Below are 21826 nucleotides of genomic sequence, written 5' to 3' on the forward strand. Positions count from 1 at the left end.
AAGACGCTCAACATTGCTAATGATTAAGGAAATGCAAATCAAAACTACAATGAGCTACCCCCTCACGCTGGTCAGAATGGTCATCAATAATAAGTCTATAAACAGTAAAAGCTGGAGACGGTGTGGAGAAAAGGGAACCCTCTGACACTACTGGTGGGAATATAAACTGATACATCCACTATGGAGCACACTTCCTCAAAAAAACTACAACTAGGGTTTGCATATGACCAAGCCTTTCCACTCCCGGGCATGTTTTCTTGCTGTTGTTTGTTAGTCACTCCATCGGGTCCAACTCTTTGTGACCCCAGCGACTACAGACTGCCAGGTTCCTCTGTTCATGGAATCCTCCAGGCAAGAATGCTGGAGTGGGTTGCCATTCTCTTCTTCAGAGGATCTTCCCGACCCAGGGATCGAACCTGGGTCTCCTGCACTGTAGGCAGATTCTTTACAGTCTGAACCACCAGGAAAGCCTGGCATATATCTGAACAAAACTATAATTCAAAAAGAAACATGCGTCCCGGTGCTCATAGCAGCAGTATTTACAATAGCCAAGACAAAGAAACAACTTAAATGTGCATCGACAGATAAGTGGATAAATAAGAGGTGGTTTGTGTGTGTACACATACATATAATGGAATATTACTCAGCCATTCAAAAAGAGTAAAACAACGCCACTTGCAGCAACATGCTAAATGAAGTAAGGCAAAGAAAGACAAATACCTTATGCTATCACTTATACGTGGAATCCAAAATATGACAGAAAGGATCTTCCCCACGAAGTCGACAGAGAGCAAACTGCCGTTGCCCAGAGGGTGGGGGAGGGTGGAGTGGGAGTTTGGGATCAGCAGGTCAAACTAGCGTGTGCCGAGCCGAGAAACATGGACCTCCCGCAAAGCCCAGGGAGCAGTGCGGTGTGCTGGGCTGAACCGGGATGGGAGACGGTGCAGAAGAGAACTACACGCCGATACATTTTAAAAAAATATTTAATTTATGTATTTGACTGCACTGGGTCTTAGCTGTGGCATGTGGAATCTAGCTCCCAGGGACTGAACCCAGAGCCCCTGCACTGGGAGCATGGAGTCTTAGCCACTGCACCACCAGGGAACTCCCTCAATAAAAGATTCTTAAAAAAGAAAGGCAGGGGCCAGGAAGTAGGAGTGTGGCTGGGGGCGCTAACTCCTTACCCACCCCACACCCTGCCCCGTAGGCGCCCCGCTGAAGAATGATGCTGTGAAAGCAGAGTCACTCAGAGGAGATGCCTGGATGAGCCGTGACTGGCAAACTGCTCACCTGGGAGGTGGTCTGCAGACACTTGCTGTTCATGGAAACCACCCCCCAAACCGCTGGAGTCTTTCAATTATGGACATGCATCATTTTGGTTAAAATGCACAACAACTGCACACAAAAATGCCTGCGAGTTGAAATTTCTGTGCCAGGTATAAATCCACACAATAAAGTAATAGGAAGGGTGAGGGCCTGGAGCCGGGGTAGGTCTGGGACCCACAGACGGGCTTCAGTTTGGGGCGTTAAGTCCTGGAAAAGCACAGGCGTCTCCAGCAGGAAACGCAAGACCAACTGCCAGCCTGATTTGGGGAGGAAAAAGAAACAAGCGTCTTTTTAACAGTCACAAAAATGGATTTTTAAAAAGCACAGCAGAAGGCCAGGAACAAAGCTGGGTGGCTGGCTTAGGAGCCCTGGAGGCGGGGTGGGGGTGGGGGCATTTGCAGGCAAGAGATTAACACCCAGAAAATAAAGAACAGGGCCCAGCCAGTAAGAGAAAGAGGTCAGGCTGGAGAAACCCCCTACAGGGAGGAGTCCTGAGGCTCAGATGGATGGAAGGGAAGGTGCTCGGCCCCACCGGCTGCTGGGGGCCTGCAAGCGCATCAGAGAACAGGGTGCCCGCCACACGCCCATCCACACTGCAGACAACAGGACTTCACCTTACCGCTTGTAACAACTACCCCAGGGTGCTGCCAAAGGGGGCAGGCACGGCGTGGCTGGTCCAGGGGGCCCGGGGCAGGAGGCCACGCCGCCCTGGAGCCCACCCCGCCCGCCGCCCTGCACATGGTGGGGGGCGCTGAAAGCCGGGCACGTGGACCGCTCCCTTGGCCATTCTGCCCCGTATGCTGCGGGCTCCCAGGTTGTTTATCTCACTCTCATCCAAGTTTATACAAAACCCTCTGGCCTGGGCTCTAAATCCCCGTAAAGAACGAGCTTTGGGCGGAAAACCGACGGGGAGGGGCTGGCCCTGGACGGTTCTGAGCCAGTGGTGCTGACGCCCCCAGGCACCCCCGCCCCCGAGCCCAAAGCCTGGAGGGGCTGCCTGTGCTCTGGCCCAAGGGGCAACCGCATCACTACCGGACCGTCAGATCCCTGGGAGAGCGGGACTGACGCCCACCAGGCAGCGTCCTCAGGAGCAGGGCCCGCCCCACGCCCACATAGCTCCGCAGAGGGGACAGTGGGGGTTCTGGCCCCCAGCGGCACCGGCGGGCCCCCCCCACACCAGGAACTGCATGGGAGTCAGGCTGCAGCTCCCAGCTTTCAGTCCCTGGGGCGGGTGGGGGCCGCAGAGGCCCGCGAGGAGACCCCTGAGCGCCAGCCCACTCTGACCCCACAACCCTGGTGTCCCCTCAAGGCTCTCAGCGGCCTCCCGGGCTGGATCTGCCAGGGCAGCAGGGTGGGGGTGACCTTGTCAGGGCCCAGGGGGGTTGACGCCTCCCGCTTCTGTGATTCTTTAAGCGTCTCAGGGCTCAAGGATGTGTGAACAAGCTCAGGGTCGGGCTCCCCCATCCCCGGGCAGGCGGCTCGTGTCCTGAAGGGGCCGTGCCGCACAGGCGAGCCCACGGCTGCAGGGTCAGGGCCCGCGTCCCTCCTCAGGATCCCACTTCTGGGCGGGAGGAAACGGGCTGCGCTAGGGCAGGAAGCTGCCCGAGGCCACGTGCTGAGGGAGGCCCTGGCTCCTCCCGGCCAAAGGTCCAGTCCACCGGCCTGGGGGTCACGGTCCGGCCACGCTCAGTCCCGAGCTGCTGCCTCGGCAGGTCCCCTTCCTGCTCTGAGCTTCCGTATTTTCATCTATAAAATACAGGTCATCCCAAGTCACTGAGTCGTGTCTGACTCTTTGCAACCCCATGAACTGCGGCCCACCAGGTTCCTCTGTCCATGGAATTTTCCAGGCAGGAATACTGGAGTGGGTTGCCATTTCCTCCTCCACCCAAATCTTAGGGCTCTTCAGAAATGCCAAAGGCAGACTCTGCCTGCTCCAGGCTCTGTATTAAAGAGTAGGTTAAAATGCATACTCACATTTTAGAGTTTTTCTGAAAAAACAGCTCACAATTACTGAGCTGCTACTGTTCAGTCGCTCAGTTGCGTCCGACTCTGACCCCATGGACCGTAGCACACCAGGCCTCCCCGTCTTCCCCCCTGTCTCCTGGAGCTTGCTCACACTCACGTCCATTGAGTCGGTGATGCCATCCAGCCATCTCACCCCCTGTCGTCCCCTTCTCCTCCTGCCTTCAGTCGTTCCCAGCATCAGGGTCTTTACCAATGAGTCAGCTCTTCTCATCAGGTGGCCAAAGTACTGGAGCTTCAGTTTCAACACCAGTCCCTCCAGTGAGTATTCAGGGCCGATTTCCTGAGCCATTACTATATGACAAGTTCTTTCATGCATGGACTAACTGATTCTGTCCACAAAATGTAGGTATTATTATTTTCTCTATTCTACAGACGGGGAAGCCAAGGCAGACAGAAGTTCAATACCTTCCTAGTGGTGTCAGTATCAATGCTATAAATGGCCTCACAAAATGAGATGGGAAAGGTTCCCTCATTTTCTATTCTTTATACAGGTTTGTGCAAGGTCAGTGGTATTTCAACTGTTTAGAGAAATTCCTCAATGAAACCATTTGAGCCTAGAAGTTTCTTTGTGCAAGTTTTAAATTTTGAATTAAATTTATTTAATTGTTATAGGACTATCCAGAATTTTCTATTGCTTCTAGTGTCAGTTTTGGTAAATTATTTACATTTCAAATGAATTTCATAAAGTTGCTCACACTGTCCTCTCACTACCTTTGAAAGATGATTTGGCTGTGCCGGCTCTTGGTGGCGGCATCGGAACTCTTAGCTGCAGCATGTGGGATCTAGTTTCTTGACCAGTGATTGAACTGAGGCACCTCGCTTTGGGACCACAGAGTTTTAACCAGCGGGGAAGTCGCTTACCTTTTTAATGTTTGTTATATCTGTGGTTATGTCCTCTTTTTCATTCCTGACATTGGAATTTGTGTTTACTTTTTTTTTTATCCATTATTTCCAGGGGTTTATCCATTGCATCCTTTTCAAAGCACCAACTTTTGACTTGGTTGATTTTCCCTGAGCTTTGCTTTTTTCCCTACCATTTTCTGCTTTTATTTTTATTTCCTCTCACTTTTGGGTTTAATTTGTTGTTCTTTTTCTAGCTTCTTGAGTTGCAGCTTAGAGCATTAATTTTCAAGCTTTTCTCTAAAGCTATAAATTTTCCTCAAAGGACTGCTTTATCTGCCTTTCACAGCATTTAATGTGCCATATTTTCACTACTGTCCATTTCAAATTATTCTACAACTTCTCCTGTGATTTACTATTTGGTTCATTGATGATTTAGAAGTGTGACATTCAATTCCAAGTCCTTGGAGGCTTTCTGGTAGTTTTCCTGCTTTTGAGTTTTAATTTATTTCGGAGAGGACACACTTGTATAATTTCAGTCCTTTGAAATTTGTTGAGGCTTCATGGCCCAGGACATGATCTATTTTGTTTAGCATCCTATGCACACATGGAAAGAACATGCGTTCACAGTTACTGGGTGTGAATTTAGGCAAGTGGGTGCGTCCTGTTGTTTGAACTGTGGGATGCTGACTTAAGATAGAGAAACAGGGATGTCCCTGGCTGTCCACTGGTTAGAACCACTCTTTCACAGCGTGGGTTCGATCCCTGACCTGGGAACTAAGAACCCACATGCCAAAAAGAGAGAAATAGAACAGTGGGACAGAAAAGCACCCAGAACAGACCCTCACACATACAGTCACTTGGTTTATAATGGGACTGTTCTCCAGTTCAGTGGGGAGAGGATGGTCTTTGCAATAAACAATGATGGTCCACTGGACATCCATATGGAAAAGATGAGCTCTGACCCCTGCCATAATATTCACAAGAATTGACCTGCAATCCATCACAGAAATAAATGTGAATGCTAAAACAAATAAGCTTATAAAACAGGGGAGAATGTCCTAATGAAAAATCACTGAAGGTGAGAAAAATGATACATTGGACGTCATGGAGAAAACTGTTCAACATACACAACAGCAAAGATGGCAGAAGATAATGGCAATAACTTCAATACAAAGCACACACAAATATCCATCTATCGATACAATGTCCAGCCATGTGTAAGACCAGGGACACAGCACCCAGAATATATAAAGAACCTCTAGGAATCAATAAGCTAACGAAGCCGGGTGTGAGCCCACGCGGATGGGGCCCGCAGTAGGTCCTGTTCACCGGGCCAGGCGGGGACAGCTCCCGCCCCCAGGCCCTCCCAGAGCGCGCCCTGGGAACTAGCTCGGTCCTCCTTAAGCGAGGAGGCGGCGGGGAAGCTCCGGCCTCGGCTCCGCCCCGGGGTTGCCTTTCCCTTAGAAGGCAAAGCCCCAAGCCTCGCCTCTCGCCGGCGGAGAGTCGCGCATCGCTGCCCGAGCTCCCCGAGCTCCCCGACGACGCCGCCAGAGCCCCGGGAGGGCCCGAGGGCCCGCGCACTCCGCGCTCCAGCCGGTTCGGCGTAGACTGGGCGGGCACCGGGGCGGGGCGCGCGGCCTCGCGGGTTTGAATGGAAGGATCCCGAGCGGCGGGGGCGGCGGCCCGCAGGTCCTGAAGCCAGCAGCCGTCCCCGGCCCCCGCGCCCGAGACATGCGGCAGGAGAGGTGAGCAGGCGGGCGGAGCCATGGGGGCAGCGAGGCCGGGGACTGGCACCGAGGATCGCGAGGCGCGGAGGCGGGCGGCCCAGGACGCGGGGCCGGGCCGGGGTCCCGGCGGCCGCCGGCAAGGCTCAGGTCGGGCCGTGCCCGCGCCTCCGTCGCCCGCGCACTAGTCTTCGCGCGCGGGTGCGGCGGCCCCGGAGCAAATCGCCATTTCGCTGCTGTCCCTCCTATCCTCGGCGGCCGCGAGGATCCTTGTGGTTGAGTTTGGCATCTGAAAGAATGTGACTCCGCGCTTTTAAAGATCTGGAGCACCAACCGCAGCGCTCACCCGCAGCCGGCCGGAGCCCTGCCCCGGAGCCCAGCCCCGCCCGGCCTCCCTGTGCGCCCCGGCCCGGCGCTCGGCCACGAGCCCCGGCGCGCGCCGCGCCCCTTCCCCGCGCCCCGCTGCCCGCCCTCCGCGCGGCCGGCCTTCCCCTTCGCAGCCCGGCCGGCGCGACAAGGCGGGCCCGTCTGAGCGCCGTCTGCCCGCAGGTGCGGCGCCTCCCGCCCGCGTCCCCGCCATGGAGGTGCTGCGGCGCTCCTCGGTCTTCGCCGCCGAGATCATGGACGCCTTTGACCGCTCGCCCACCGACAAGGAGCTGGTGGCCCAGGCCAAGGCGCTCGGCCGTGAGTTCGTGCACGCGCGGCTGCTGCGCGCTGGCCTTTCCTGGAGCGCGCCGGAGCGCGCCGCGCCGGTCCCCGGCGGCCGCCTGGCGGAGGTGTGCGCCGTGCTGCTGCGCCTGGGTGAGTGCGGCCTCAGCCGGCCGTCCGGCGGGGTCCCTAGGCTGCCCCTTCCAGCTAGTCCGGCGGACGCGCAGCGCCTCGGGTACAGCTGTCCTTGCACTGGCCGCCCAGCGGGTGGCCGGGCCTCTGTCTCTCCTCCGGGGCAGGGAGGGGGCTGGCCCCGGTGCCCTGAGGGATCTATCGCGCAAGGCGGGCAGGGGTTTCTTCCAGCAACCACCTCTCCTAGCTCACCCTTCGGCTGGCTAGTGCACCCGCCAGACCGCCCCAGTCTGCCTGCTGAGCCCAGATTGCACACATCCTGGTCATAAAGAATAGAAAACTCCTGGAGGAATGATATTTTCGTGGCTAAATTTCCAGAGTGACCCTTGTACTCAGCTGGGCACAAAAATCCTTTGTCGGACCACGTGTCCTGATGTTTGTTTTGGAAAACAGGTCCTCACAGTTACTGGCTGCAGTCCTGCGTGGGCTGCTCTTTTCTCTGGGTTTGGAAGCCTCCTCCGGCTCCTGTGGAAATTAGTGCCCAGGAGAGCAGAAACCGTGTGAGGCTGGGCAGCCGCAAACCCCAACTGCGTGGCCTGCTGTGTAGACATGGAGAGCAGTACTTGATTCTGGGGTTATCGGGCTTAACTCTTTCCATCTTCTCCAAGGACCGCAGAGAGGGAGGGACCCTCTCAGCTGACTCCGTCAGCCATCTCGCCATGGAGACTGAGGTTGCCCAGTTCTACACCGCCTGGCGTGACGTTCCACGTGGGGAGTGTGCACCCAGGGGGGTGTGGGGGCTCAGATGGCACCCTGACCCTGACTGGGTGGCTCTCCAGAGTGGGTTGAGAGAGTCGCCCAGGACCCTGGGTTGGAGGGAGCACCCCGTGGCAGGGGATGCCCGCTTCTTCTCAGGCTGACACTCGTGTCTGCTGGCCCTTGTGTTCTGTGGACCCTGGGGGCAGGGCTGTGTAGCCCTGGTCTGCCCAGGGGCCTTGGCGTGGGGGCACTGCTGAGGGCGGCAGGAGGGTGGTGTCCTGCCTGGGTCTTGGGGGGGAGCATGTGGGGTTTGAGGTTTCAGCCAAAGGTCCAGAGTGCCTGTACCCCCCTGAGGCCAGGGCCCAAGCCGTTTCTTCCAGCTGGGCTGTAGGGACAAGCCTGGGGTGAACGTTCCAGAGGGCCCTGGAGAATTCGGTATCTTGGGCTGCTGAGAGGCCCCTGGCGTGGCCGGGAGGAAGTCCTTCCTCTGTCCTGCCCTGCCCTGCGGGCCTGCTCGCTCCCAGCTCCACAGCCTTGCCTGGAGCAGGGCCTCGGGGCCAGGGTCCCTGTTGTTTGAACTTGTCTGGAAAGCCCCGCTGCAGGCTCCGCTAATCACTGTCCCTTCCAAACTGTGACCTTGGATCCAGGGAGCCTGGGATGCTTCCGGCCTGGCCTGGGGGAGCAGAGTCCAGCCAAGTGGGCCACGCTGGCCCTCCCTGGGGCCAGGCCTCAGGCCCCCCCCCCTCCAGCTGCTTTCACGGCCCGTCCCTGGGCTCAGCGTCTGCCAGATGGCTGAGGGGGCCCTGGAGAGAGGCAGCTTGGACCCCCAGTCTTCTCATCCCCTTCTGCGGCCCTTGTGAGCTGCTCCATGTGAGCTCCCCGCCCCTTGCCACGGCCTGGAGCCGTCCCCTGCCCCCAGCACCCCCAGCCCCTCCACGGCACAGACGCCCAGCTCCGGGAGCAGCAGCAAAGAGGAAGAGGCGGGGGCATGCCCCCGCAGCTGTTCTCTGGGGGCCCGTCGCCCCCCAGGCCTGTGCGTGGGAATGTCCGGCCAGGCCTGCCCTGGGTGTTTCCATGCCACTGCCCGTGGCTCCACCAGCCTGTCTCAGTCCCGCTCTGGCTTCAGATCTTCCTGAATTGGACGGAGTGCAGCTAGCCCCAGGGCCGACGCGGCGCCCTTATCACCCGGACCTCCAGTGGGAAGCATTTCCCTGTTTGCTTTGGCTGGAGAAGCGGCTGGGCTGGGGGACACCCAGTGCGCGGGCCATGAGGGGTTCCGGCGCGTCCCTGGAGACCCGGCGCAGATGGGGCCTGGCGAGGGCGTTCCTTCACCGCCGGGCACCAGGAGCCCAGGCCTGCCGCCTCCGGGCAGTGGCTTGGTCTCTGGTTTCCTGAATGACGCTGGGCCTGGTGAGGCTGCCCCCGCCCTGCCCCCGCTGAGGCAGCCATGAGCTGCCCACCTGTGTGGGGTCGCTGGCCCCCGCCCTGCCCGCGTTGGGGTTGGCTGCCTGCCCGGGCAGCGCAGCAGCTCGCTGTGTGCCGTGAGTCACCCAGCAGGCATGCCCGGGATTCCCGCCCCACCGGCCCAGCCGGCTCTGCCCTGGGGCGTGGGCGTGGCTGACTTGTCAGAGGGCAGGCCACAGCCAGGTCTGGGGTGCCCACAGCACCTTCCTGGCCTTGTCAGGATGTCTGGGGACCCTGGGGGAGGTATCAAGTAGGTGGACATGGGACAGGTCGGGGGTCAGGGATCGGGCTGGGGTCAGGGCCCTGCTGCGGCCCCCGGCCCATGGGACCGCTCTGACCTGCCCCTGTGCCCACGCAGCGGACGAGCTGGAGCTGATACGGCCCAGCGTCTACCGCAACGTGGCCCGCCAGCTGAACCTCTCGCTGCAGTCGGAGACCGTGGTGACCGACGCCTTCCTGGCTGTGGCGACCCAGATCTTCTCTGCAGGTGAGGCTTCGTGTCCAGGCTGCAGACCCATGGTGCTGGGGGCCTGGGGCCTGGGGGTCGTTGGGGCTGGGGCTGCAGCACAGGTGGGCTTGTCAGGGAACCTCGCTGGGTCTGAGGGCGATGGGCCATGAGGCTGCTGGCTCGGGCCCCTTGTGGGGTTCTGGGGCTACCCTGGCCGGAAGTCCTGGCTGGCGGCATCTATCAGGCCTCCAGCTGGCACTGCTGTTGGCTGACATGGGGCCTGGGCTTCTCGCAGCGCGGTGCCCACTGCCTAGCAGCCAGAGTGGGCGCTGCCAGGCTCCTGGAACCTGAAAAGTCACGGGGTCGCTGCACCAGAGTCTTCTGGGCAGAGGTGCCTTGCCAGTCGGCCCCCGCCGTGGGAGGGGCGCTCTGGAGTGGGGGTGCCTGGCCAAAAGGCTCTCTGGAAAGGGGTGCCTCATCTGGGTCAGCTGGCTCGCCCACAGCCCCCGTGGGTTTCCCAGAGCTTCCCTCTGGGCCCCGGTGGCGGGCGACATCTGTCCCTGTCACCTCCTTCCCATGCCCTCACCTGAGAGCAGCTCCTGCTCCTGTCCGCACACCTGCCTCCAGGCTCACGGGAGACCCCTGGGCTCGTCCCCAGGCCCCCCCCCCCCATCCCCACATCCCCTCCCGGGAAGCCCGTGGGCTCCGTGTGGCCCACCTGTGACCCGATGCCCTGCTCAGTGCACGTGCCTCGGTCCCGGGTCCCACGTGCCTGCACCCAGGCAGGAAGGTGCGCTGCGGGCACCCGGGGCTGCCTGCTGCGCTGGGCGCCCTCACCGGGCACGGCCAGGTGTTGCCTGGCGTCCAGGAGCAGAGCCCCGCCCAGGGGAGCACCTTCTCCGTGGCCGACCCTGCTGCCCCCCAGCTCCTGGCCGATGGTGGTCCCGGCCTCGGGGAGGGGTCCATGCGGGCCCACAGCTGAGTGCTCGGGGCTGCATCCCGGCCAGAGGACGCGTGTGAGTGGCCAGGCAGCATTGAGAGTGGGGAGGGCCCCCTTCCCCTGGGGCTTTGGGGGCACAACGTCCTGCAGAGGAGGGCCCCAGGCAGCCGGGAGGCCTCGAGCCCTTGGCTGACCGGCGGTGTGACCCAGCGCTCACCCTGCCTCTGCTCAGCCGAGGTGCGCTTAGCACCGACGGGCTTCGGGGCAGGGGCGCCCGGAACACAGTCCCGCCCTGAGGGGAACCCTCCGCTCACCCACTGAAGACGGGGGGCCAGATGGGGCTGCAGGCCCGTCAGAGGCCCTGTCTGGTGACCCCACCCTCGGTGGGTTGCCTTCCCCTGTCCCCCTCTGAGGAGGCCTCCTGACCCTGGAGGGCAGGCCGGCCTTGAAGGTGGCCGACACGGGACCCCCAGCTGTGGGCCAGCCTCCACAGGGTCAGCGCGGGTCTCCCTGCAGCGCTCACCACCGGCAGGACCCCGGGGTGTGGGGAGAGACCGGGGTGCCCTGGGGGGCCTGACAGCCTTCACCCGGACGGGGCCCGGGGGCATCCAGGCTGGCCTGGTGCAGAAGGCAGCGGGAGGGGCCAGGCAGGAAGGTGCGCTGCGGGCACCCGGGGCTGCCTGCTGCACTGGGCGCCCTCACCAGGCCCGCCCGGCCTGACGCCGTAGTGTGGGTGGCCGCCTGTGTCTGCCTCTGAGCTGTCAGCGGGCAGCTGGTTTATGAGCCGAGAGCTGGCTTTAAAAGGAAGGGTCATCTCTGGGAATGCGGCCGGGCGGGAGGGGGCTGGGGCCCAGGGCGGTGGTGGGAGGGTGGGGGGCAGGCCGCAGCGGCCAGCCCTGCCTGCCCAGCCCGTTCAGGTCCGGTGACCAGAGACGAGCCCAGAAGGGCTGTGGGTTCCAGGAGGGGGATGTGCCCTGGGGACGGAGCGCAGGGCGCGCGGGCACGGTGGCTTGTGGAGCTCAGTCTGAAACCGCAGGGGCTGTGCCCCCCGGACTCAAGCTCCCCTGCCACCCTCCGCCACGCGCCCGGCGCCCCAACCCCCGCCCCGGGCCGGGCTCCGCCCCCTCCTTGCGGCAGCCCCCACGCCCGCCCGCCCCCTCATCCCCCTCATCAATGTGTGCGCTGCAGGCAGTTTCTCAACCTCTCTGGATCCCAGAACCCGTGCGGCCTCTCCCCTGCAGCGGGGCCAGCCCCGCTGACCCCCGGGCTGGCCCCGCGTCCCCTTCACCCTCCTGGGCCAGCCCCTCTCCTCTGTGGCCGGTGAGGTGGGCAGCTCGAGGACTGCAGGGTAGGGCTTGGGGTGCCCCCTACGTGGCCGCACCCTCCACGCACCTGAGCCCCCCACACGCTGCGGTGGGGATGACGCTCCCACTGCATCTTGGCTGAAGGGTCTTCTCGGTTCCCTTCCGTGGGAGAACATGAAGTTGGCAAGTATTTTCATTTTTTACTTCTCATTAGAAGAAGAAAGTATTTTACCATGGAAAGATCAAAACATACATGAGATAAAGAACTCTCGGAAATCTCTGCTAAAAAGGCAGCCTCACTGAAACATGAGCAAAGGATCTTTATCGTTGTCTCTTCTGAGATGCTCTGACCTCCGTCAGCCACCAGGGAAATGCACATCCAGCCACAGACTCCACCTCGCTCCCCCTGCGGGGTGGAGGCAGGCCTTCGGAACCCAGCATGCGGGAGGCCTCCAGGAGCTGGATGCCACGGTGGACCGCCTGTCAGCTTCTTCAGTGGGGTGACTGACGGCATCCCCACCTGACCCCGCACTTCCACACCCTGGGGTTCGCCCCGAGAAGGGAAGCCATGTGTACACACGGGGCTTGTCCATGGGCCTTCAGAGCCTCACAGCCACGCAGCGGACGTACCCTCAGCTCAGGTTCGTCTCCTGATGGGCGGTCCGTCCACGCGATGGAGCCTGGCTCGGCGGTAACAAGGAATGCGGTGTGATGCACAGGACGACTCAAGGAGCCTGAAAAACGTTTTGCTCCATGACTGGAGTCAGACACGAAATGGGGCCTACTGTGTGATTTGATTCATGTGAAATGTCCAGAACAGGTCATCTGCAGAGACGAGTAGAGGAGAGATTGCCAGGAGCTGGGGTGACAGGGACACCATGCTCATGGGGACAGGAATTTGGAGTAAAAATGCCTGGAATTCAGCGGTGGTGGTGGTTGTGGAACATTGTCAACACGCTAAGAACACTGGATCTCACATTTTATTTTTTAAAAAAATTATTTTTGCACTGGAAGTGCAGTCTTGACCATTGGAGCACCAGGGAAATCCCATCTGGGTCTTCTTTTTAAAGTTTTTGGATCTGACACTTCAAAAGGGTGAGTTTATGATAGTGAGACTGCTGTCTGCCTAGTTGCCCGGTTGGGTCCGACTCTTTGCGAGTCGATGGACTACAGCCCGCCAGGCTCTTCTGTCCATGGGGTTCTTCAGGCAAGAATACTGGAGTGGGTTGCCATGCCCGCCTCCAGGGGATCTTCCCGACCCAGGGATCAAACCTGGGTCTCCAACATGGCAGGTGGGTTCTTTACCACCACAAGCCCGGTAGTGAGACAGTGTCTTCATAAAAAATAACATTAAGAGCTCAGAGAAAATATGACATAGCCAAGACCCACGCGGGAGACCAGCCTGCTGGCAGCTCCCAGACCAGAGCTTTTCTCTCCAGGTAAAATGTGGCGGTCGCATGGAGCCCACATGCCCACCTGGGGTGCCGAGTCTGGGGGTCCCACCAGGGCTGGTGTGCCGTGAGCAGCTGGTGAACGGGGAGCATGTGCTGATGGCGCTGTCCCCAGGACGTGGCGCCCCTGCGGCCTGGGTGCCCCTTGAACGGGGGCCCGTGAGAAGAGCTCTGAGGGTGGGGAGCCCCCGCGGGCAGCGCTGAGGCTGGGGTCATGGGCCCAAGGCCAGCGGCAGGAAGGGGGCCCTGGGGGCCAGGGGCCGGCCTGAGGGGCTTCAGATGTGGATCTACTTTGCAGGGGGTGAGAGTCACAGCAACAGGCAGGCCTGGGGCGCGGCACGGCCTGCTTTATGGGGTTTTTACATGTTCGTTTAATTGAGGGGAAATTCACGTGATATCTGATAACCGTTTTATTCGTTGTCTGACCTCACCACGGGATGTGTGTGATCGAGCTCCCCGACCAGGGATCACACCTGGGCCCTGCACTGGGAGCTCGGCGTCTCGGTCACTGAACCCCGAGGGAAGCCCCGGTTAAGCGTCGAGAGTGTGAGATTCGGCGGCATTGGTCCAGCTACAGTGTCGCACCGCCACCGCGTAGGCCCGCTAAGCTATCACTGCCAGCCCTGGGGCCCGCCGCTCTGCCTCCCGTCTCTACGGCTCTGCCTGGGAATGGACTGACATTTGAGTCTGCGTCCTTCACAGACGTGTTGTTTCGGCAGGCGTGGTCCCGGCCCCGTCGGACCTCCTGCCTCTGGAGGCCAGATGACCTTCTGTTGTGCAGGCGGCCCACCTCTTGCTCTTCCACTCACCGTCTCTTGCTGTCTTGTCATCTCCGCCTTTTGGTGACTGCTCAAGCGTTCCTTTGCGTTGACTTGTGCTCCTGTGACTGACTGTCCCTGGGAACACGGGTCCGGGGCCTGCTTTCCCCACCTGTGCTGTTCCTGCCAGACCAGGGCCCGGCCCCCGGGGCTCTCCTCTCACAGGTGATGCCACTGCCCGCCTATGTCTTTCCCGTCACAGGTGCCAGGCTGCAGGGTTACCTGCCACTTTGAATTTTCAACCTGATAGACTATTCTTTACATCGTGTTTTAAATTATGCTTCTTTGACTATCAGTGAGGGTAAGCATTTCTCACATGTCTAGTGTATTCAGTTCAGTTCAGTCACTCAGTCATGTCCAACTCTGTGCAACCCCATGGACTACAGCACGCCAGGCCTCCTTGTCCATCACCAACGCCCAGAGCTTGCTCAAACTCATGTCCATTAAGCTGGTGATGCCATCCAGCCATCTCATCCTCTCTTGTCCCTTTCTGCCTTCAGTCTTTCCCAGCATCAGGGTCTTTTCCAATCAGTCAGCTCTTTGCATCAGCTAACCAAACTATTGGAGCCTTCAGCTTCAGCATCAGTCCTTCCAATGAATTTTCAGGACTGATCTCCTTTAGGATGGACTCTCTGGCTCTCCTTGCAGTCCAAGGGACTCTCAAGAGTCTTCTCCAACACCACAGTTCAAAAGCATCAGTTCTTTGGCGCTCAGCTTTTTTTATAGTCCAACTCTCACATCCATACATGACCACTGGAAAAACCATAACTTTGACCAGATGGACCTTTGTTGGCAAAGTAACATCTCTGGTTTTTAATATGCTGTCTAGGTTGGTCATAGCTTTTCTTCCAAGGAGCAAGTGACTTTTAATTTCATGGCTGCAGTTACCATCTTCAGTGATTTCGGAGCCCAAGAAAATAAAAGTTTCTCAATGTTTCCATTGTTTCTGCATCTATTTGCCATGAAGTGATGGGACCAGATGCCGTGACCTTAGTTTTCTGAATGCTGAGTTTTAAGCCAAATTTTTCACTCTCCTCTTTCACTTTCATCAAGAGGCTCTTCAGTTCTTTGCTTTCTGCCATAAGGGGGGTGTCATCTCCATATCTGGGGTTGTTGACATTTCTCCTGGCAATCTTGATTCCACCTTGTTCTTCATCCAGCCCGGCATTTCACATGATGTACTCTGCATATAAATTAAGTAAGCAGGCTGGTAATACACAGCCTTGACATACTCCTTTCCCGATTTGGAACCTGTCTGTTGTTCCATGTACAGTTCTAACTGTTGCTTCTTGACCTGCATACAGATTTCTCAGTGGCCACAGGACTGGAAAAGGTCAGTTTTCATTCCAATCCCAAAGAAAGGCAATGCCAAAGAATGTTCAAACTACCAAATAATTACACTCATCTCACACACTAGCAAAGTAATGCTCAAAATTCTCCAAGCCAGGCTTTAGCAATATGTGAACCGTGAACTTCCAAATGTTCAAGCTGGTTTTAGAAAAGGCAGAGGAACCAGAGATCAAATTGGCAAAATCTATTGGATCATTAAAAAAGCAAAGAGAGTTTCAGAAAAATATCTACTTCTGCTTTATTGATTATGTTTAGTGTATTAGAAGTATTTTTTATTTTGTGAATTAGCTATTCATAATTTGTGCTCCTGTTTCTTTAGAAAGTGTTGGAAGTGAAAATGTTAGTTGCTCAGTCGTGTCTGACTCTTTGGGACCCCATAGACTATAGACTGCCAGCCTCCTCTGTTTGGATTTCTCAGACAAGAATACTGGAGTGGGTAGCCATTCCTGTCTCCAGGGGATCCGTTCTTTTTTTTTCATCAATGTACAGAATCTCTTATGTGTTAAGGAGCTTTTTGTGACCGACAGGTGTTCGTCCCCAGGTTGTCACGCATCTGTCCTCCCAGGGAGGCTCCATCTGCCCTCAGCAGCTTGGGGCCTGAGGATGGTTCTTCCTCCTGGGCCTCCGCTTGCTTCTGCAGAGAGCGCCCTGCTCTGTTCAGGGGCAGCCAGGCTGGAGCAGGTGCAGCTTGGAGCTGCTTGCTGTTCAGTGCTCCCAGTGCCGAGTCCCCGAGCCCCCGTGGCCCGCTCAGGTCCCTCGTTGCCGAACTGCTTTTCTGCGCCGTCGCTTTCTCCAGCAGAGGTGGGCTGGGTCCTCCCAGGCTCTGGCCCAGGTGTGCAGCAGAAGCTTAGGACATCCAAGAATGGCCCGTGGGGCTGGCAGAGCTGACCTGAGCAGTGGTGGCCGGGACTTGCACATCAACCATGTGGTCGAGCTCCCTGTCTGACTGGGAGCTGGTGGTCAAGGCTAGCCCTTGGTGCTGACCGCAGTCACTTGCGGGGTGGCGGGCGCGTGGCTCTGGGAGGCTCAGCCCTTTCATGTGACCCTGCGGCCTGGCCTTAAGCGGGGTCTTGGTGGCCTTTGGTGACCCGCATCCCTCTCTGTCCCTGCAGGCATCACGTGGGGCAAAGTCGTGTCCCTGTATTCAGTGGCCGCGGGGCTGGCCGTGGACTGTGTGCGGCAGGCCCAGCCCGCCCTGGTGCACGCCCTCGTCGACTGTCTCGGGGAGTTTGTGCGGAAGACGCTGGCACCCTGGCTGCGGAGGCGTGGCGGATGGGTGAGGGCGCGCGAGGGGCCGGGCAGGGGCCGGTTGAGCGCCTGGTCACCCGTGGCGGGAGTGACGGGCTGGAGGGGAGGGGGTTGCGGCTGGAGCTGCAGCCCTGCCCCAAGGCTGACCTGTCCCCGGCACTCCCAGGGCCTGCCCACCCCCCAGAGCTGAGCCTGCTGCCCGCCCACGGCGGGGTCAGAGCCACGTCCCCACTCTGCCTCTGGATCCCCCATCACCTGCCCAGTGCTGGCCCGTCTCGGGGCTGCTGGGAGTGGTGCCTTCTTTGTAGAGTGGGTGGTGGCAGAGCTGTGTGCAGCCCACCGGCCGCGGGGAGCCACGGTGGAGGCGGGGGAGGCAGGGGCAGGGAGCGTCTGACTGTCTGACTCACGGCAGGCAGGACACGGGCAGCTCTGTCCGCTGCCCGTCCTGTCCTCGGGCCCGGCGGGGCTGGGCGCCGGGGCAGCCAGGACGCTGACTGACAGGGCGGCCGGAGGTCAGGCTCCGGGGCTGCGCTCCTTAGCAGGACTCTAGAGAAACAGGGAAGTCAGGAGTGGCTGCCCGCTGGGCTCCTGTTCTGGGGTCATCCCCCACGGCGTCTGCAGGGGGACAGGGGGAGTGTCCTGCTCGGGAGCGTCCTGCCTCTTCACGTCCGACCTTGGGCCTTCGTCCAGCTGGACCGCGGGCACCCCCTCAAGCGGCACGGCCGCCTCGGGTGGGGCGGGCCTGCGTCCCCCGCTCCGCGCTCTGACTGTGCCCTCTCCCCTCAGACGGACGTGCTCAAGTGCGTGGTCAGCACCGACCCGGGCCTCCGCTCCCACTGGCTGGTGGCCGCGCTCTGCAGCTTTGGTCGCTTCCTGAAGGCTGCCTTCTTCATGCTGTTGCCGGAGAGATGAGATGCTGGCTTGGGCAGGGGCCCAGGGGGCCCTCCGCCCTACCCAGCCAGGAAGACCTTCGGAGCCGCCCCCGAGTGGATGGTGGAGTCCCTGTCCTGAGCCCCTCCTGCAGAACCCAGGCCCTCTGGACAGAGGCATGAGGGTCTCCCCCGGGCCTGACTGGGCTTCAGTGCCAACCCTTGCGCCCAGCTCCCCCCAGAAGCCCTGCCCACCCCTTTCTTCCTGGGCCAGAAGGCCACGCCGTGTCCTGGCCCTGAAGCAGGAAGTGGAAGCCACGTCCGTGTCGGGACCGTGTCAGGACCGGAGCTGGCCTCGGTCCTCAGGGAGGGGCCGTGGACGTTCAGCCTGGAGGCGCCTCTGGCTTGGTCGAAGCTGGAGGCGCCGTGGGGCTGGCTGACCCTGCATGCCGAGTGTGAGGCTGCTGAGGTGCCTCCTGATCCACTTCTGGGGGTCAGATGTGTGCCGCACGCGTGTGTCGGGGTCCCCGTGTGGCAGGGAGCTGCGGGCGCGCGAGCCTGTGGATGAGGACGATGCTGTGTGTCTGACCCCAATAAAGTGCGGTGGCCGTGGAGGGTGCCCATCTGCCTGCCTGCGCCCTCCTCCTGCGACGGGCGGCGGCGGCCTGGCTGTGATGGATCAGCGGGCAGAGCCGCCCCGGGGCCCCTCAGGGAGGCCGCCTCACACCGCCCTGTGCCTCGCTGGGCTCACGGGCACACGCATGTGCGCACACTGGCACTCGTGTGCGCGCGGCCCTGCCCTTCATGGGGCTCAGCCCCACTCCCCGCCCACGCCTCCCCCCGACCTCCCACTGCAGTGACCCCGGCCGTGACGGGGGCGGCCCCTGGCTGCAGGCACACGGCTGGACGTGGCCTCTCTGCCCCGGTTCCCTTTCTGTACAAGGCAGGGGGCACCGGATGGCCACGTTGGCCGCCTGGCCATGCCCCCTGCGGGAAGAGCCCAGACGCCAGCTTCTGTGCACACGCGGTGGACCCGCGCCTCCCTCGGGGCACATCTCCCAGCCCCAGGCCCCCAGGACCACTCTCCTCAGCTTCCTTCCTGGGGAGCGGGCAGGGGGCCAGCACCACCTCCCAGCTGTGCCTGCTCCATCCGCAGGGAGGGGCATCCTAGGGGCGCCCGAGGCGGGAAGTCTGGGGGTGGGGGGAGAGGAAGGGTCCCTCAGCGCCCTGCTTCCCGTCACTGGGATCAGCCCCCTGGGGCATTTCCAGCACCAGGAGCTGGTGCCACAGACACAGAGGCAGAAAAGCAGCAGGTTTCAGAACGCTGTGGGGAGACGGTGTGGGGGGCGCGTTGGGCAGGAGATACAGGGGGGACGCACCCTTTCCAGCATCCAGAAGGTGACTTTGTGAGGGAAGGATGGAGAAGAAATGTGAACCCCGTGTGAGGCAAACTCTGAAGCTTCCTCAAGGACACCTTAGACTTGGTCAGATGGAGAAAACCCCTCGTTCTAGAAGAAAACAGTCTCGTAAAGCCATTTCTGTACAAGTAAGTGAGTTTATAACTTTAACATAATTGTTATGAAACTGCTTGGTCACTCAGATGGTAAGGACTCCGCCTGCAGTGTGGGAGACGCGGGTTGGATCCCTGGGTCAGGAAGACCCCCTGGAGGAGGGCATGGCCACCCACTCCAGTGTTCTTGCCTGGAGAATCCACGGACAGGGGAGCCTGGCAGGATACATAGTTCATGTGGTCACAAAAGAGTGGGACACGACTGAGGAAAGCATCTGCCTCTTAAGAAAGTCCTAGAGTATGTTTCCCCCTCTGGATCTAAACAAGCTAATTATAAAGTTCACATGAGGAGGGGTGGGCAAAAACAGCCAAGAAAACCTTTCCAAGAAGAGAAACGAGGAATGTCTGGACCTCCCTGCCTCTGGGTCTCCCCTCAGACCACCAGGCCCCAGCCACGTGCAGACGCGCAGGCACGGGGCACAGGGCCCACAGAGACAGACCCTGGAGCCTGGAGAACCGGGTCCATGACGAGGTGAAGGAGACGAGGTCGTCAGCAAACATGACGAGCAGTCAGCGCACGGAGAAAGACCACATCGAACCCTGGCGTCACACCAGACGTGAGACGAGTCACAAATGGGTCCGAGAGCCAAGTGTGAAAAGTGAAGCAAGTGCTAGGAGCAATGTGTGAATTTCTTTGTAACTGGGGAGTGGGCAAAACCTTCCTAAACGTGATTTTAAATCCGAGAACAAGCGGATGTCCCTAGTGGTGCAGCGGGTGAGAATCTGCCTGCCGGTGCACGGGACAGGGGTCCGATACCCTGTCCAGGAGGGTCCCACACGCCGCGGTGGGGCAGCTCCTGAGCGCGGGCTCTGCAGCAAGAGCAGTCCCCGCTCACAGCAGAGCAGGGAGCCTCTGCAACGAGGAGATGAAGGGCAGCCATGAAACAACACATGAGAGTTCGAAAAATAATAATAAATCATAAAACCCAGGAATGAGAAAAGACAATATACTTGATGGGGAAAAGTGTTTATGACATTTATATATATGCTTATAACATATACCAATATACTTGATGAGGAAAAGTGTTTATGACATTTATGTATATGTTTATAACATATATATCAATATAATCGATGAGGAAAAATGTTTATGACATTTATATATATGTTTATAACATACATATCAATATACTTGATGGGAAAAGGTGTTTATAACATTTAGTGTTTTCAAAAGTCGCTGCAGCCTGAGGCAGGAAGCAGAGGGTGGTGTGTGGGGTGGGCGGGGGAGTGGCTAGGGGCATGGGGCTTCTTCCTGGGGTGACAGGTTGTCCTGGAAGGAGACTGAGGCGGTGGCTGCACGCACGCGAATGTACAGAGTGCTGCTCAGCCGCACACATGTGGACGCCGTGCAGCAGTGAACTTCATGTTGTAACCGTGCATTTCACCTCCATGAAAGGCTGTAGCTGAAAATCAGGAAGACTATTTATAATTCAAAAGAACTTACTCAGCCTCAGAAGTCAAGGAGGAAAGACAAAGTTGAAATGCAGACCCAAACTGCCCCAGGATCCCGGGACCCCAGTCCTCACCTACCAGGCTGGCTGCGTCCAGACTTGGACGCAGACTTGCCGGGGGCAGGACACATCACACTTGCTGTGGGAGGCAAAACGGCACAGTGCCCGTGGGGAAGGCAACACCTGGGCGGGTCCCGCATGCATTCGCCCTCGGACTGGTAATCTTGCTTTGAGAAATCTGTCCTAAAGATACACTGGCAGGAGCCCAAAATGACATGTACATAGTTATTCATTGTGACAATATTTGATTAGCAAAAGACTGGAAACAGCCCAGAGTCCCAGCATCAGGGCGTCTGCTGACAGACCGTGGCAGGGCTGCCAGGTGGGGGCTCCGCACCCACGTGAAGCAAAACGAACCTGGTTTTACAGGGTTTCTTTAATTTCTTTATCTGGCTGCGCTGGGTCCTCGCTGTGGCCAGGCTTCGATCTTCCTGGTGGCACGTGGAGTCTTTAGTTGCAACATTCAGATTCTCAGTTGCAGCATGTGAAGTCTAGTTCCCTGACCAGGGACGGAACCCAGGCCCTCCATCCTGGGAGCGCAGGGTCCCAGCCCCTTGGCCACCTGGGAAGTCCGTTTTACACTATTGACAACAGGGTCACGTGAGTAATTTGCATTAGCAAAGCTAACTTAAGAGAAACAGTCAATTGTAGAAATAAAGAAATGAGTTTGTACACTGAGTTGGTGACATAAGCACCCGGAGAAATTAGTTATTCCAACTATAATATTTTTTAACATTATATACTCAGTGTGAAAGCTGTAAAAACAGTAGCAGAAAACTGACTTCAATTAGTAATCTTATCGACAGTATGACTATCCCGAGTTAATCGTGTGTGTCCGTGGTGGTTTCGTCGCTCAGTCGTGTCCGACTCTGTGGCCCCGCGCACCACACCCCCAGGCTCTCGTCCTTAGTGCTACTCACCCAGTCTTGTCTAACTCTTTGCAACATCATGGAGTCTAGCCTGCCAGGCTCTTGTCCATAGAATTTTTCAAGCAAAAATACTGGGGCTGGTTGCCATCTCTTTCTGTGGGGGATCTTCCCCACTCAGGCATTAACCTGGGTCTCCTGCGTCTCTCGCATTGGCAGGTGGATTCTTTACCACCGAGCCATCAGGAAGTCCTGTGTATCCTCTAGGAGAAAGCAAATAATGACAAGATTTTTTTCTTAAAAGAGGTGAAATGAAAGAATTTAAGTAAGAAATTTTATAATCTAAGAATCAGAATTGGAAATATCAGCGTGAGTGCACAATTTTATTTTCCTTTCTTAAAAAATACACGTATCCCATGCTGAAGCACTAGGGAGTGAAGGGCCGCGTGATGGCAAATGGCTCAGTGGAAATACCCGGGAACACTGTAAAGGGAGCCTGTGCTGCTCGAGCCTCTCACTCCCACCCCCGC

At 58.5% G+C, this 21826-nt stretch overlaps 1 protein-coding gene across 1 annotated transcript; it reads left to right on the forward strand.

Moving 5' to 3' along the window:
* The first annotated feature begins 5691 nt into the window (after positions 1 to 5691).
* On the forward strand, positions 5692 to 17963 carry BOK (BCL2 family apoptosis regulator BOK). Its single transcript, XM_065917222.1, has 5 exons — positions 5692 to 5939; positions 6468 to 6719; positions 9280 to 9408; positions 16345 to 16508; positions 17267 to 17963. Exons 2-5 carry the CDS (start codon positions 6497 to 6499, stop codon positions 17390 to 17392), a joined length of 642 nt encoding a protein of 213 aa, XP_065773294.1. The 5' UTR covers positions 5692 to 5939; positions 6468 to 6496; the 3' UTR covers positions 17393 to 17963.
* The last annotated feature ends 3863 nt before the right edge of the window (positions 17964 to 21826 follow it).

The sequence above is a fragment of the Muntiacus reevesi genome, chromosome 1 (genome assembly GCF_963930625.1).
Source record: "Muntiacus reevesi chromosome 1, mMunRee1.1, whole genome shotgun sequence".
Lineage (NCBI taxonomy): Eukaryota > Metazoa > Chordata > Mammalia > Artiodactyla > Cervidae > Muntiacus > Muntiacus reevesi.